This window comes from Oryza brachyantha, chromosome 2 (genome assembly GCF_000231095.2).
Source record: "Oryza brachyantha chromosome 2, ObraRS2, whole genome shotgun sequence".
Taxonomy (NCBI): domain Eukaryota; kingdom Viridiplantae; phylum Streptophyta; class Magnoliopsida; order Poales; family Poaceae; genus Oryza; species Oryza brachyantha.
In genome coordinates, this window is record NC_023164.2 from 15,892,701 (window position 1) to 15,909,641 (window position 16,941).

Sequence of the window (16,941 nt, forward strand, 5' to 3'; positions counted from 1 at the left end):
TCTCCACGTTAAACGAAATTCTAACCAAATCGGTGTTAGAAAATTCATAATTTGGAGAGGATTGGCCACTTTCGTCCACGCCACGCTTTGGGTTGTTCTTCCCACGCACACAGAGACACAGATCGATCGTATTTTCTGGCGTCTCGCTTTCGGTGCAGAAGAACAGCTCAATCATTTCGTCCGAGAAGAATAATTTAAGGCTATGTTTAGTTTTTTTCAAAAAACATCACATCGAATTTTTAGACATCTAAATGAATCATTAAATATGCATGAACGTTAAAACTAATTACACAGTTATGCAGGAAATCATGAAACGAATCTTTTAAACCTAATTAGGACGTGATTAGCCATACGTGCTACAGTAACAATATGTACTAATGACGGATTAATTAGACTCAAAACGATTCGTCTCGCGTATTTCAGGTGAAATCTAAAATTTGTTTTATAATTAGAGTATGTTTAATATTTTAAATGGGTGTCTAAAAATGATTTAATGTTTTTCAAACTAAACAAGACCTAAAACAAAAAGCCGACAGACAGCGGAGAAATCAGATTGCGATATGCGCTACTCCCTTGACCCAAAATATAATATTTTTTATCACTAACATGATACTCCTTCTGTCCCAAAAAAAGAAATTCTTTGGTTTTCATGTCGTTTGATCATTCATCTTATTTGAAAAATTTTCAAAACATTAAAAAAATAGTCACACGTAAAATACTATTCACAATTTATCATCTAATAAAAATAAAAATATTAATCGTATTTTTTTAAATAAGACAAAGAGGCAAACATTATAGGTAAAAAAAGTAAAAGATTGATTTATTTTGGGACGGAAGAAGTAATATTTATAGAATAAGTTATTTTAAAGAAAAAAATAGTTGCATATACTGATAGTTACCCCATCCATCCGTAAAATGTTTGACGCTGTTGACTTTTTCATATATGTCTGACTATTCATCTTATTCAAAAAAATTACATAATTATTAATTATTTTCATAACATTTTATTTATTGTTATATATACTTTTATGTATATATATAGCTTTATATATTTTTAAAAAAATAAATAGTTAAACGTACATAAAAAAATCAACGACATCAAATATTTAGGGACGGAGCAAGTAGTAAATTTAGTACCATCATTCTTACATGATTTATTTTTTTATTTTTTATTATTTGTTGTCAAATAAAAAATAATTGATTTAGATCTATTCTAAAAATGTTTACGGCTGTAGTGGTTTAAAGTGCAATAACCCCCCCCCCCCCCCCCCCCTCTTGCTGTTAATTGAATTTTGAAGGTTGTTTATAGTGACACAAGTCACCAAATCGACCAAATATATAGCAAGTTAGCAACTATGTCCAGGAAAAAAAGAAAAAAAAACTACTACAGTTCTCCTAGATGATGAAACTGACACAGCAGTGGCTGTGCCGAGTTCGATGGCTAAACCTGCTACCAAACCTGAGTTTGGGTGCAGTAGCCTTAGCCAGGCAGAACGGCCGTGTCAAAAGTCCAGAAGTGCCGCGCCGAAACTGATCCAGGAAAATCATCAGCTTCCGCAGTTTCTGCACCGAGCTGATTGTTCCGATAGGGTCGTCGTCGTCGTCATCGCCATCGTGGTCTCTCCTGTCTGCGAAATCAGACCATGAAGAACCGTCATTCCGTTAGGATTGTGGGGAACAAGATAACATCAGGCATCAGTGGATAAAATATGGCATTGGGGTCACAAGGGTATAGATCGAAGTTCATGGGGACTTCTGTGGGACGATCAATTGTACATAAACTGAGTGAATAGAACATTTGAACATATTTTAATGATTTGTAAATTGGGCATATACCTTGGGTTGCTCTTACTCATCGATGGACCACATGTCAGATTGTTCCTTGTGCTAGATGACAGGCTACTAGTCCGTAATGGGATTACCTGCACAAGATGAGTGCAGCAAACTTGATTACTTTTCAGCTGCATAAGTAAGTCTGTAGTAGCATTTTATAGTCAAAAAGAGCATCCATGTTCAACTAGATATAAATATAATGCGAGTAAAACAAGTAGCAGACTAGCAGGCTAGCAGCCATCCCATGTATATGGAGCTTGGAGGCACACTGAGCAACGGTCATCTAAAGAAATAGAAAATTTGCTGATCCTTGCCTGCTACTGACAATATGAGTTTTTTGAAGTCAGAACAGGGAATTATCCTATTATAAGATTCCAAAGAATCGGACCTTTCTCTTTTGCTCATTGCAGCTTGCAACGCACTTTGACTGCACATTTGTTCCTCCAGCAGGATGGCTTCCACTGATTGACTTCTGCATAATTTCAGTATGCTGTCCACATTATAACATCAAAAGTTATGTGCTTAACCACCCTGAAATTTGGAAATGATGTGCTGAATATATGAACTGTCATGGTACCAATTTTACCTTGGCCACAACATTCTTCACATTTGAGATCTTTGGAGCCTTCACAGTTTTGTACGGAAGAATGCCCACAGAGCTACTTCTGCACAACAGAACAATACAGTTTATAAGAACCATATATTTTCACAGCAGATCAAGCAATTTATAACAGGAGAGAGATATAGACCTTGCGCTTGAGGGTGAAGACATGCGCGCATATCCTCTGTTCAGCTTACTTTCATCCCATTTTGACGGTGTGCTAAGCTGTTTCCTGACCATCAGATCAAACAAGTACAAGAGTTTCAACAACATTCTTCCTAGACTTACACTATATGTTGAACAAACACAAAATAATTAAATACCTTTTATTCTGTGGTCCGTTATTTATACAGCTAACACCTGCTGATCTTTTCAATGTGACCTGCCAAATGTAATTAATCTATTACAAGTAATTTTTTTTCAAATATTTGAATTGTGGATATTGAACCTTCAAATATATTAGCTTCCTGACACTTTAGAAAAAAATGAATGTAATGGTCCCTTGATGGAAGCAATTTTAAACGATTTGATAGAAAGCAAAGGACTGAAGTTGTATTTGTCAAAAAAGCGTTGTAACAGTTTGGACAGACAATTCAAAATCCTCAATTTGGTAAAAAAAATCCTAAAACATGCATGTGGTAATAGCCAAAATAAGAATAATTTGAAGGGAAAACCTACCTGAGATGTACGGAAGGTATTTGTATTTTGAGATGAATTGGGCACCACCGAGTGTTTAGGACGACTAGCAGCAAACTTCTCAGTAGTACTAGCATTGCTGAGAGCAATATGAGAGACATATGATCCTTTGTTGACAAAAACTGCACGAGAAAGGGTAGATCTACCATGTGGTTCTCTAAGAGAACTATGAGAAGCCTGTGGAGCTGATTTAGAATATGTGCAAACCCTATCAGCATTCTGACACAAAGCAGATCTGGAAGAGGTTGCAACTCTGTCACCATTTTGATATGTAGAAGATCTACATGAGGTAATAGAAGATCTAGAAGATGTCACAGCTCTATCAATGTGCTGATGAAAAGCTGATCTCGAAGATGCTGCAGCTCTATCAGCATTCATCCTATCAGATAGAGCACGCAATTTCATCTCGACTCTTTTGTGGAATGGGTCCCTCAAATCTTGAGAGTTCTTGTTTTTTGAATTTCTTCTTGAATCAATCCTTGGGATGTGGATCAAAGAAGTTGATGGTTCCTGCGATAATGCAACATGGACAAATACGGTTAAATCAGATTCGGAAGTTAAGTTTCAGGTAACATCTAAACCAATCAACATAGAGGGTAAATCTATGCTATTAAAATTTTCTTTTCTACATCTAGGAAGTGGTTTTGCTCATTCACATATTTGAGGTCATACAGAGTAATGTATATTCTCGAAGTTGTGCCCCCTCCAAAGTGATTTGGATTTTGGAAGGCTATATATTTGAAGTAGATGAACTAAAAATCCATGAACATTATATTTGATGCATGAAATTTCTTATGCGATGGAAAACTTTTCAATATGAACCTTGTGATGAAGTATGTGTTACAGTATTTTGGTTCTTTAGATTTTGCATGCCTCCTTAACGGGAAGCAAGTAAATAGCATCATTTTTCTAATCTATCTTGTTAATGATTCACCATCAACGGACATACAGCTCCATCAAAAGGATGATTCTAAATCATTATTCCATTACCTTGGATATCTTTGTTGATCTATTAGTGATTACATTGTTCTTTCTTGATTCCTTCTTCTCAAGATCAATTTTCAGACATCCTGATTGCAGACTTGCTATTGGCAAGACAATCCTTGAAACAGCAACATTTTCTCCATTATCATTTGATGCAACATGCTTTGGTGCAAGAACCTTTCTCTCCAGAAGTTCACAGTTGAGCACATCTTTGGTATTTGTGTGTGTAGCGCACGGGAAATCTCCATCAGCATGTTGCTTTTGATCAGAGACAGAGCCCTCCTCCTGCCGAGTGTTTTGCAATCCTGTTATCTGAGAAAACAAAGGGTTAAATGTCAAGTACCCTAGCCCATGAGGGTCTTGGCATTTCTTTCCATCTGATGAGCTCACTCCAGTGGATGGTTCAAAACTAGAGCTTGGAGCGCCAACAACTGGATCTTCAGAACAATCTGAAGGTAATTTAGGCTCCTGGATGTTATGGCCACCAGCATCATAGTGATCGGTCCCCTCTTCCGATGTGGCTTCAGTCTGACAGATAGCTTCCTGAGCCTTCAAAAGTCTGGCTCTTTTGTAATATTCTTCAAAGAATGCCTTCTTCTGTGCAACTAAACCAGGCATTGTGAGGTTGCTTAGCTCCTCTTGGCGTCTGTTATGGTCGAATACTGATCTTTTTTCCCATGACAAGGAGTCTGCAGCAAATCTACCAAATGATACTGAGCCATGATCAAGTACCATTTTCTGAACTGAAGCATCCTGAACACCAACCAAATCACGCGTAACGATAACTCAGGATCACGTAAACAATGGGTGATTTTTACTATAACATCACACAACAATAGAAATTACTACTAAAAACAAAATCCACAATCTAGCCTTGTAAAAACAATAAACCACAAAAATGTGATCTAAGCAGTGGCTCGCACTGCACCATGTCATGCTTGTGTGTAGTGGCTTTTCATTTGATAATAGTAATTAGAGTTCGTAAAATTGAGCAGAACATACTTCCTGTGTGTGGTGGTCGTTGTAAGGCACATCCGAGTATGACCACCCACTGAATCTATGCCCAACCTCTGCAGCCATTTCTTCCCCTTCTTGCTTAATTTAAACAGTATGATTTCCGTTCTTGTTTGTCACCTGGCTAACCTCAGCAGAACAAGAATCCACAGACAAATTACACCACCAGGCCTATCCAATATATCTGCAGAGATTGCTAAACCCAAAACATGAGCACAATCTCATGGTTACACACAAACCACAAGAAAAACATTTGAAAAACATAGCAGAACCAAACATTATATATGTCTATATGAAACCAATCCAAGAAACGGCCGATTGCAGAGGGCAACAGGGGGGAGGATTTCAACAACAAAAAATTGATTTCAACACCTAAAACCCTGCGATTTTGCTTGTTAGCTCATTGATTTTTCCCCCGTAAACACACGGAAATGAAAAGCAAAAAAAGAAACGGAGATCTTTGCATTGAAGGGTGAAACAGCACCCTAATATAACAAAAAGTTCAAATCAACGCCACCAAACCATCAATACAGCAACCGACGAAGAACACAGCCAAAAACCAAGGAAAGAAAGGATGAACTCTCGCAAGCAAACATGAGCCGCACCTCGCGACGAACACTCACGAAGCCAAAGCCATCAAACCGCGGGTTACCACACAAACAAGAACCCCCAGAAGCGCGCCCCCGCAACAACGCGGCATGGCGAGCAAGCCACAGCGCCTAGCCAAGAGCCAAGAACACCACAAGAGAGGAACCAGCTACCAACCCGCTCCCAAATCCCACCCGCTGTACCTCGTCCCGCCCCCGCACCAAACGAAGCCGCCATCAAGAACCGGAGGCGTACCACTACTACGTACTATAGCAGGGACGACAGATCAAGAAGTTGGAACCGGGGCGTACTGGAACCGATCGATTTCATCGACGCCGAGGCCTCACCTACCGCAGCACGGGAAGAATCTGGTCGGAGCGGGGGCGGAGGCGGAGGCGGAGGAGTGAATGCGGCGGCGTTGGCGAAATCGCGAGCTCCAACGGCCGGGATGAGAGAGGGGGAGGAGGGAGAAGTGAATGCGAGCGCGAGCCGCGACGCGAGAGAGAAGGAAGGAAATGAAAAAAAAATAAAAATAATATAAATTTGGGTGTGAATCGAAGCGGCTGGGCGGAGCGAGGAGGAAACGTTCGAATTAAAGGTGGCAGGCTGACGTGTCCTCCTCGCCCCTCTCCTCTCTCTTTGCCTGCGGAGATGTGTTTGTGTTTGTGTTGTGTGGGCCTCTTCTTCTTGTTGGGCTCTCCGTTTGGCGAGGTTTAGGAATTTGGTTTTTGAATTCTTTCGGTTTTTGTTTTGTATGTTCGAGGACTGCTTCGGTTTTTGATGTGGTGTCTGTCGGTTTTCGTGGGGTTGGGTTTTCGAGTTGGGATGTCGTGTGTTTGGGTTGGGTCTTCCAACTGGAGTTTGGAGTTTGGATTTGAAATTCGGTCTTCGAATGCATTGCGTTATGTCTTGAGAGGGCGTATATTCTCATAACAAGTATAATAGCAGACTATAAGCCGGCTAAATGATGATGGAATGAGAGAAAGGAAAAGTAAGCTATAAAGAGCAAGCACAATAGCAGGCTATAAGTCGGCTATAAATATATTTTAAAGAGATAAGAGATGAGATACAAGAGTAGTGGGCTACTAATTTATAATCGACTATAGCACAAACGCAGTGTGTATATGATATGTGGGACCATGTATTAGGTAACTATGGTATAAATTGACTATTAGATTGACTATAAATAAATTGGAGTTAGTAGTTGGCTATATTATTGAACTTGTTCTAAGCTTATAACCAGCTTGGGCACAAGACCCAAAAAACTCTGTGAGAGAGACATGTGGGTCATATATTAATGATGAAAAACTAATTGTTACACGAGTGAGGTCAGAGAAGACTACAAAGAGTCTTATAGCTAGCTTGTTAGCTATATTATTAGCCTGGTTCTCAAGGGCAATCGTAGACCCTGTACTGTTCTTTTCATAATTGCAGTTGTACTGCTGCAAACTCAATAAGAGTAATATATTTGGTTTTTTAATGAAAAAACCAAATGGTATATTTACAAATAAAAAATATTTTTTAAATTAAACCTTTATATACATATTTTTGCGATCTAAAAGACAAGGTTGTACAAACATTGATAAAAACCTTAAAATTCACGTAGATATGCCCCGCCCCACGTGTCCGTCCACACATCAAACTTTTCGTCACAGATAACTCACACCTATATCTTTTCGCTTCTGTTTATATTTATAAACTAAAATTTAAATTTTTAACCTTAAATTTAAAGTTAATTTTGGTTTTTTTATCGAAGTTTATTTTTCAACTTTGGCTTTTGGATCATTAGGAATACATGTATAAAAAATTTACTCACAAATTATTTTTTATTTATAAATATGTCGTTTAATCACACCTCGGAATTAATCAGCACAAAAGATAAAATCCCGCATTTGGATAGATGATAAAATACAGATTAAACACCGACTACGATCCAACCGTTATTAATTCCAAGCTTTATTACATGTTCAAAAGTACCGTGTGTGTCTCAGAATATTATAAAGTAGCTTAGTTTGAACTAATAAGATGGAGGTAATACCTTCTGATGATTCAACGAACACTCTAGCTACAAACAAATCCATACTTAAGGCCACATAAAAAAAAAGCTCAAAACTCAAACAATAGATATCATATATATGATTTATGTCATACCTTGATTGGAGGCGCTAAATATTTCTGATATTTTCATTGCTCCTCTCCTTTTTATATATTATATTTCTCTCCATTTCAAGATAGCAGCATTCTTCACATGAAAATTGCACATTCGTTCGTCTAAACGAGATTACATTGAAACCACAGCAAACTTAATTAAGATCAGTACTGATCTTGATCCAAAGTTTTAGGGATGAACATGCAAAGCAGGACAGGCCATTTGATATCAATTTAATCAACATAGCAGCATCTATATTAGGGGCGCCACAGAATATACTAAGATGTCATATTACTAGCTTTATTATGCCTTCATCAAACTAATTACCCACCAAGAAAAAAAAATAAAACTAAAGACTAATACTATCAGAGGTAGACTAACGTAACGAAACGCCACGTGGACGTGTAGAATATATATTAGGTTATTAATTAATCAGCCGTCTAATTAAGCTTAGAAACTTAATTAATCAGCATCCGTCCCAGAGGGAGCCGTGGGCCCAGCTCTGGGAGCCGTCGGCCGCGTCACCGCCGTCTGGGCCCCACTTTGGTGGGTCCAGCAGCATGGCCTCCGCCATCTCGGCCCACAGCCTCGGCGACTCCAGCTCGTCGAACTCGCCGTCGCCGCCGCCGCTCCCAAGCTCCAGCCGCCCCGGCGCCGCGGAGGCGGAGGCGGCGACCAGCGCCGGCTCGCGTCGCACGCGCTCGGCCGCCTCCGCCGCGGCGGCGCGGATGTCGACGGGGTCGGCGGTCGCCGGCTGGGGCAGCCACCCGACGGAGCCCGGGAAGTTGAGCTGCGCGTCCCGCCCGCGCAGCCGCAGCGCCGCCACGTCGTGCGCCACCGCCGCCATCTCCGCCGAGTCGAAGCTCCCCAGCCAGATGCGCACCTTCGTCCCGGGCTGCCGGATCTCCGACACCCACTTGCCCCACTTCCGCCGCCTCACCCCCCTGTACTGCGGCCCACCGCCGCCGCCGCCCGCCATGCCCGGAGCTGCTGCTGCTTGCTGCTGCTCCATGGACCAGCTAGCCAGCTGCTAATCCCTATGTAAATGCATGCATGGTGCAATGCAATGCAATGCGGATCATGAGATGATCTTGGAGTGCTTATATAGGCAATGGGTGACGAGAAACTGTAGCTAATAGAGTCGCTGTGCATGGAAGTGACAGATGATCATTAGCTAATCAGTTATCTGGAGATGATTAACGATGATAAAACAGCATGAAATGCAAACATATACACCACACACATATCGCTATTCAACAATTTTATATTACTCGATAAAATATCAAAATGTACCATTTTTTCTACGTAAATTTTAATATCTTAGATACATATCTTAGATACCGAGATACCAAATTTTACATTAAAAATTTAGTATATCTTTATGCTTACTCAATTTTATATGTGATCAATATATGTGATGGATTGTCTTGACTGTTTGGCACTAGCAAGCAAGCTGGATGCATGCTGTAGAAGCAAACTGACTAGCTGAGGGAGAGAGACGATATGACATTACACTGCTGCTAATGTAATTAAATTAGGATGTGATTGATGATCACTCGTCACACGTGGTGACGTAAGAGCTTTATGATTGACAACTTGCTTAGGTCCTAATTTTTTTTTTCCAAAAACATCGCATTGAATTTTTGAACACCTAAATAAAGTATTAAATATAAATGAACTAAAAAAACTAATTGCACAGTTATGAAAGAAATCTTGAGACGAATCTTTTGAGCCTAATTAATCCATAATTAGCCATAAGTGCTACAGTCACCAACATTTGCTAATGATGGATTAATTAGGCTCAAAAGATTCGTCTCAAGATTTCTAGGCTAGCCGTGAAATTCGTTTTTTCATTCGTGTCCGAAAACCCCTTCTGGCATTCAGTCAAACGTTCGATGTGATATTTTTGCCAAAAAATTTTGGCAACTAAACACCCTCTGAGTCCTTTTGGATGCAGTTTTGCATTGAGTCCGTGTGGAAGAAGCAGTGGAGGAGACAGTGATGCATCGTGGAAGCAGCTCGGACCGGCTACTCTCGTTCCAAAATTAAACGTTTGTAAGTTGTTTAGTAAATATTGAGGTTAAGATAAAATATTCTAAATTCTGAAGTGCTTATATTTCCTGGCTAAATACTTGATTGGCTAAAATTTTATGGATTTCCATGCATCCAAATCAGCCAAAAATATTTGCATATTTAAGACACGTACAAAGATATTTATTAGCTAACTTTAAGCAAATTTGGTAATATAAAAGAAAGAGAGGAAAGAAAAGAGAAAAATCGTTGTTATGCATAACAGCGACCTAGAGTTGACTTTTAGCATTTATTAAAGAAAACTTTGTTGCATGTATTAAAACGAAAAGTAGTATAATAAAAATATTTTGTTACATTAATAAAGAAACCGTACCTGACTCTAACTCTATACGTATCATCATTATTGCTGACATGAATCAAATTTGTCAACCAAATAAGAGTTAATAGTAGGCTCTATCTTTAGATCAGAGGGAACAGTATTTTAGGATAACAACAAGTCGACAACTAGGTACCTTCTAATGTTCAGGTAGGAAAAATCAAGGTCAGTCAAGCAGGTAAAAATCATGGATCGAGTTAAGCATCGGCATACCTGTCTCCCGGTATGACAGCATGACACGCGTCCACTTGAAGCCGTACAAGGGCGGACCATGGCCATGAGAGGTCCCTCGCCTATTACCCATCACCTGCCGTACACATGTTCCAAAGATTTTAACTTTAGAAATGGACATCAAACAAACCTAGTTTTCTGAATATGAAAGAAGGAAAGAAAGGGAAACTAGAAGTATTTTCTCTCTCTTTGTAAGTATTCAGGGTCATTCGTGGTAGAGTATTTCATTAACTTGTGTTTAAATAAAATTAGAGTCATACTTTAGGTAGCACAAGGTACTATTGCTGCACTTTTTTTTATGACACGTAGGATCTATATAATGGAAAAAAAAATCTTGTCATAAGAGTAGCCATGAGCCAAACAATCATTAACTTGCCTAACCTGAGGTGTGGACGTGTGGTAACCTTAGATAAATTGTGGAAGCCATCCAAACATCCCCCTTTCCCTCTCATTTTTGCATATGGTCGATATTAAGATCGATGCAATTTGTCTTGCAAGATGGATTCTTTTTCTTCATACTCACACGTATTATATATATTAGTTTCTTATTAGTCCATCTCCGGTGCATTCTACTGATCATATTATACTAACAATAGAATTAATCTGAGTCATTTATTAAAAATGATAATTTAGTGCTTTGTTAATTAATTGATTAGTAGTATTTTGTAATTTAGATATTTTTTGTCAATCAAAAAATGTATTACGTATGTGTATTATGAATGGGAGGTTGGATGCCTGGATGCATTGCAGAGTAGATCGTTTCTGCATCATTGGTCGTGGTGGCATTTGATTCGTCTGTGTGTGTATACGTGGAAATATCTTAGGTTATTTAGGATTAAAAAAAGAATGATATTATCCTTTTAAATTTCTAATATACCAATATAATTGGTAGTATAATTTAATCATACATAATCATTCCATAAAACTAAATCAACGATATCGATTAAATTTTATTGTCGATAGAATACAGAGATGACCCATATTTCATGGGCATCCCTAGCTTAGCCAGGAGGCCTGAAGTCGGTACGTCGAAACTATAAATGTCAGGGTGCATATGACACCGAATGTAGGTGAGCAGTGCAGCAATCATATGAGCAGAATGCAGTTTTCAGCTTCGATCGAGAGCGAGCGATCTGCAGACGGCAGGCATGTGTTTGCCGACGACGAGATGTGATGCGCACACTGTGCTCCGCGGGAAAACGGCGGACGTGGTTGCCTCTTGCATCGATCAGATCCAGCTGAGAAATTAAAAAAATAATATCAGCAGCAGGGAGGGCGTCGATCCAAGAACGGTACGGTCACTTTCTTTTCTTGATGCATCAACCGATGAACACGCTTACACTCCCATCTCTCCACATGTGGAGAAGAAAGAAAGGGAAGAAAAATATGTCAGAGAATCACGTACATGGTTAGAACTATTTTATTCTAAATAAATTTTATTAGCTTATACTACTGCGAATGTATCCGTTGATTAGTTGAGATAGAAGACAGAGAATCACACGCGTGCCGTCAGCCGAGGACTCATTGGGCATAGAGGACGAGACAGGGCCCCGGGGTCCTGAGCCCGGGGGTTGGGTTGTATCCCAGGGTTTTGAGGCTAGGACGGATCTCGAGGCCATGGCGTGTCCTGAGCCTGGGGCCAAGGCAAGTCCTAGGGTCCTAGGGCGTGTGAGCGAGGGAGAAGGTTGGCGTGGCCGAGTGGTTCCAAACTACTCAAAGGCTATCCCTAGTGATTAGGAAGGCATGACTAATGGGTGTGCTAATCGCACATGGATCTGATCATTACGGGGCAACACTTGACGAGTCAATGACTCATTCTCTCCTCACGCAAACTCCTTTGTTTTTTGTCTCGTACAAATATGCTTCAAAGCTTTCACGAAAAGGTACCCAATTCTCTATTCTTGTGCTACCATTCTTATTCTCCTCGGTTCTAACACTTGCACGCATAGGTACACGGGACGAGCAGGCCTCCGAAACTCGATCCGCCGGCGTACTTGTATAGGTAGGCGGACGATCAAGTTTTTGGGAGTGTCTTAGGGAGACTGCTCCGACTTTATCTCGGTGCTCCGCGATTGCTTCGACTTCGTCTCAGGGCTCAAGTTCCTTTTGGCGCTCAGCGCTGCTTGCAAATGCTCCATCTCAGTCTTCGTCGCCCTCGTCTTCATGACACCATGTCCTCCGATGGCGGTATTGGCAGCGACCTAGCTTAGCAGAGGCAACGACAACGGTGCGGTGGCAGCAGCGATAACGTTAGTAGCGGCAGAGGGAATGGCAACGGTAACGGAGGAGACGTGATCAACAACAATGCCTCACCGAGGTAGAGAACACATTCTCAGGGTATAAATTCCCTGCTACTTATGTGCTAAACATGTTTATAGTATATGCTTTTACAGTAATTAGCATGTTCATATTTAACACGATCTCAAGATCATTCTTAGTAGATGTCATGACTAGTATTTTATTTCTTTGAATTGAGATACGTTGATTAACGACCATATTTCCAACACATGGATCTGATCAGGATCTTGTTCGGTTGTTGATGATGATGATGATGATGCAGGTATTACTATTGCACGAACATGTATGTGTAATTTTGTATCCTGATTGATACTTGGTTGGTTGGTAAAGCTTCTTAACGAAGTTATATACATACCTCAGAAAAATGCATCACCGATCCTTAAAATTATACTTAACTAGATACTATTTTAGTCAATAAACCTGAAAAATACAATTTTTAGACCCTCTCCAAACTTGCTAAATGTATCAGCAAAGGTAACACGTGAACGCTGACGTGGTACAACGCGGCAAGCTAGCTCAAGGTTGCGGCAGGGGGTAAGCTGAGCTCACCCTTCCTCGTCGCTAGCAATCCACCTGCTAGCAACGCAAAATACTCCCTCGTTCGCTAAATATTTCACGTAATTGATTTTTTTATACATGTTTGACTATTCGTCTTATTTAAAAAATTTACATAATTATTAATTATTTTTATATCATTTTATTTATTGTTAAATATATTTTTATGCATATATATAGCTTTACATATTTGACAAATTTTTTTAGATAAAACGAATAGTCAAACGTTTATAAAAATGTTAACGGCGTCAAACATTTAGTGACGGAGAGAGTAATCATTTGACCTTTCTACCTGTCTACATGGGGTAATTGTTTAGGTCTTTTTATAGAAAAACCAAAGAACATATATTTACAATAATGTGTGAATAAAAAAAATTATACACATATTTTTAGCGATCTAAAAAATAATGCTGGAAAATAAGTTTTGACGAAAAAATATCTAAAATTAACTCGGAATTTAAGGTTAATAATTCAAATTTTGACATATAAACATAAAAAAAAAGAAAAAGAAAAAGATAGTAAACGATGATCGGCCAAAACTGTGTGTCGGCTGGAGCATACAGCGGCCGGCGCAGCAGGCTAACTAGCTAGCCAGCGACTACATTGGCATGGCCTCTGGATTTTTGTGGTCAGTAGCAGCACACACAGCGCCAGCTTCCTCTATGCGAGAATAGAAGGCCACGCCGCTGCATTGGCCATGCCGGACACACAGGTTAATCGCAGCTCGAGACTATTTAACCTAACTTCTGCGCGGCGGAGATGGATTCTAAAACCTTTCGAGGATATTCCATGGTTTTATATGTTATTTAAATAGTTATAAAAAACTAAAAGAATTAAATGATAGATTAAGATGTAATAGACTACTCCACAAACTTAGATATCTATATTTGACACTGTAAGTTGTAATAAAAAGAACGAGTTAAGCTCCGATTAATATACGAACATTCAGAGTTATATTTTTCTTGTAACTTATGGATATCAAATTTAATCAGGCATACTTGTGCAGTGATACATCAAACACTAATCAATCTCATCAAAGTTTTTAGTTTTTTCATATTCAGATGACATAAAAAATGATGAGGATATGCGCGGTGTGCATACCCTGCAGCTAGGTAGCTCGTGCGATTGTGCCTATGGCTGCGTTCGAACGTGGGTGTTGGGTCAGCCTATTAGCCCGCACGGAAAACGATAAACATAATTAGTATATGATTAATTAAGTATTACTTATTAAAAATTTGAAAAATAAATTTATTTGATTTTTAAAAAAAATTTCTATATAGAAAATTTTTGCACGGAATACATCTATATTATAATTTCTATATGTGAGTTAGATATCCAAATAAAGCATTAAATATAAATAAAAAAAACTAATTACACAGTTAGGGGAAAATCATGAGATAAATATTTTGAGCATAATTAGTCCATGATTAGCCATAATCGCTATAGTAACTCACATGTACTAATGACAAATTAATTAGACTCAAAAGATTGTCTCGCGTTTCTAGGTGAGCTATGAAATTTGTTTTTTTTATTTATATCCGAAAACCCCTTCCGAACTTATGACAGTAAAAAAATTTCCTTTTCACGGGCTATACGGGGCCATAGCTGGACAAGATGAGGCAACTCAAACCAACCAAAATGCATGCATCCTCGGTCAGACACTGCACGCACATGCATGTACGCTGCACCGCACAGCTCGCCTCGCCTCGCCCGCTCGGAAGCGACAGGTGAATTTAGCAAGAAGAATATCGATCCAATCAGGAGAGACGAATGCACGGATCTAGCGGAGCGGAGAAAAGGGGGGCGAGATGTAGGCGGCGTCCGGCCGTCGTACGAGCGGCTTTGAGCTGTCGTCGTTTCCGCGGTTCGCGCGGCCCCGCCCGCTCCGGAGGCAATCATTTGCGCTAGCTAGCTGCAGCGACGGGGAGAGGGAGCCGGCCGGTCGCCGGTGTACGTGCGGCCACCGAAGCTGGACGCGATCGATCGCTTTAATTTGCATGCGCATCTGGACCCGGCCCTCAATCAGGTCGCCATCCATCGATAGATTTGCTGCTGCTGCTAGGATCGATCGATTGGATAGGATCTGTGCAGGCAGCTGGTCGAGGCCGCCGGGGGGATGATTCGCCGTACTTGCTCCATCTCCATTGACCGGATATCGATGGATGGATGGATGGATCAACAAACAACAAGGGGATTGGAGCTAATTAAGCCTTCTTTCTCTCTCTGTCTCTCCATGAAGGCCGGCCCCGGGCTCAGGCTGTTGTGCCGACACCTGAGGGGACGGCGGCAGCGACAGTAAGTCGATCGCCAGCAGTACGCCTGGTTGTAGTTAACTGATTATTAATTCCTTCCGGCACTTCTAGGAAAGCTGCAGCGCTGTAGGCATGGATGTTGCGAGCTACTGCTCCATCAGTCATAAAACAAGTCTCTTCTTTTTTAAGTATTTGGATATAATTTTTGACTCTTTTATCTTATTTGAATTTTTTTCGATTAATATATATTGTTATTATACGATAAATCATGACTAATACTTTACGTGTGACTAATTTTTTTAAGTTATATATATATATATATATATTCGCTTCGTCCCAAATTTAGTTACCTAGCTTCATATGCCATCAAGCATGTTTTAGTTTAGACTAGAAAGGTCGCGCGGCCTTGCCGCAACTACAAATTGAACGGTTTAGATTTGTAGAGATTGCAACCATAAATACATAGTTAATGGTGCTATGGATCTTTTATGAAATCATTTAAAACTAAGCTTGATGTATTTTAGAGTGTATGGTGCCAAAATAAAACTTATATCATTTATTTAGCTATTTATTGGAATTTAGGAAATTGAGGCATAAAAATTGAAATAGTAGTCAACATTAATGTTTTGCAAGATTATTTTGTAATTTGGTAGAAATATAGAGGTTGTTTTACTAAATAATCGCATGTTTTGGTCTGTCTAACACGTTGGCAGGGCGCTTTGTAGATATGCCAAATAATCTATATGTACAATGTAATATCGTAAGTGTTAATACTGCGCGTAATTGTAGATATGCCAATTTAGTTATTTAGTCATTGGAAACACGCATGTGTTTTTAGTGCTTCAATATATGCAATTTAATATTGGATGTATTTCCGTGTGCACTATTTTTTTACCTGTATTAGTTTATAAATGTTAAATTATTTAGAAATTATATTTTCAAAAAAATAAAACAAATACTATCTTTGCAGCTAGCGCAGGTGTGGAATATTTTTAGGGCCTTAGATTGTTCGATCGCTTGTTTTGTGCCTAGGAGAGCTAGCGTTCATTGCGCTGGCAGAGCGTAGTCCCGAGCCATCGATTGTGCCACGTGGACGCGTTGTCCGGCCGAGATTTGCGAAGGTTTTGTGTCTACATGGTCATATGTGTCTATGATGTGGTTAAAATATCCTCTTCTCTCTCCCTTCCTTTCCAAGGTAGGGCTTACTCTTCTCATCCCTCCTAACTCTCTTTTACTCTCATCAAACTCCTCCTTCGAGGAGGTTCGCTAGATGCCTGACACGAGGACTTCCACTTTAGAAAACTTTTATGTATTGATTACTTCAAAGGAAAAA

The 16,941-nt window shown here is 39.7% G+C and overlaps 2 protein-coding genes across 4 annotated transcripts; both read right to left on the reverse strand.

The window, feature by feature from the left end:
• Positions 1-1,292: 1,292 nt before the first annotated feature.
• LOC102719646 (protein WVD2-like 7) lies at positions 1,293-6,215 on the reverse strand. Of its 3 annotated transcripts, none has more exons than XM_015833519.2 (10): positions 6,068-6,215; positions 5,117-5,312; positions 4,121-4,867; positions 3,113-3,640; positions 2,758-2,816; positions 2,583-2,666; positions 2,420-2,498; positions 2,222-2,323; positions 1,837-1,922; positions 1,293-1,628 (listed from the first exon to the last, which is right to left on the reverse strand). In XM_015833519.2, exons 2-10 carry the CDS (start codon positions 5,192-5,194, stop codon positions 1,604-1,606), a joined length of 1,788 nt encoding a protein of 595 aa, XP_015689005.1. In that variant the 5' UTR covers positions 5,195-5,312; positions 6,068-6,215; the 3' UTR covers positions 1,293-1,603. The 3 variants fall into 3 exon arrangements, with proteins under 3 accessions (XP_015689005.1, XP_015689006.1, XP_006647385.1); XM_015833520.2 differs by lacking the exon at positions 6,068-6,215 and adding an exon at positions 5,734-5,858 and having other exon boundaries at positions 2,222-2,305; XM_006647322.3 differs by lacking the exon at positions 6,068-6,215 and adding an exon at positions 5,734-5,858.
• A 2,116-nt stretch (positions 6,216-8,331) lies between these two features.
• On the reverse strand, positions 8,332-8,844 carry LOC121053514 (ethylene-responsive transcription factor ERF024-like). Its single transcript, XM_040520619.1, has one exon. The coding sequence runs from the start codon at positions 8,842-8,844 to the stop codon at positions 8,332-8,334; it is 513 nt and encodes a 170-aa protein (XP_040376553.1).
• Between the last annotated feature and the right edge of the window lie 8,097 nt (positions 8,845-16,941).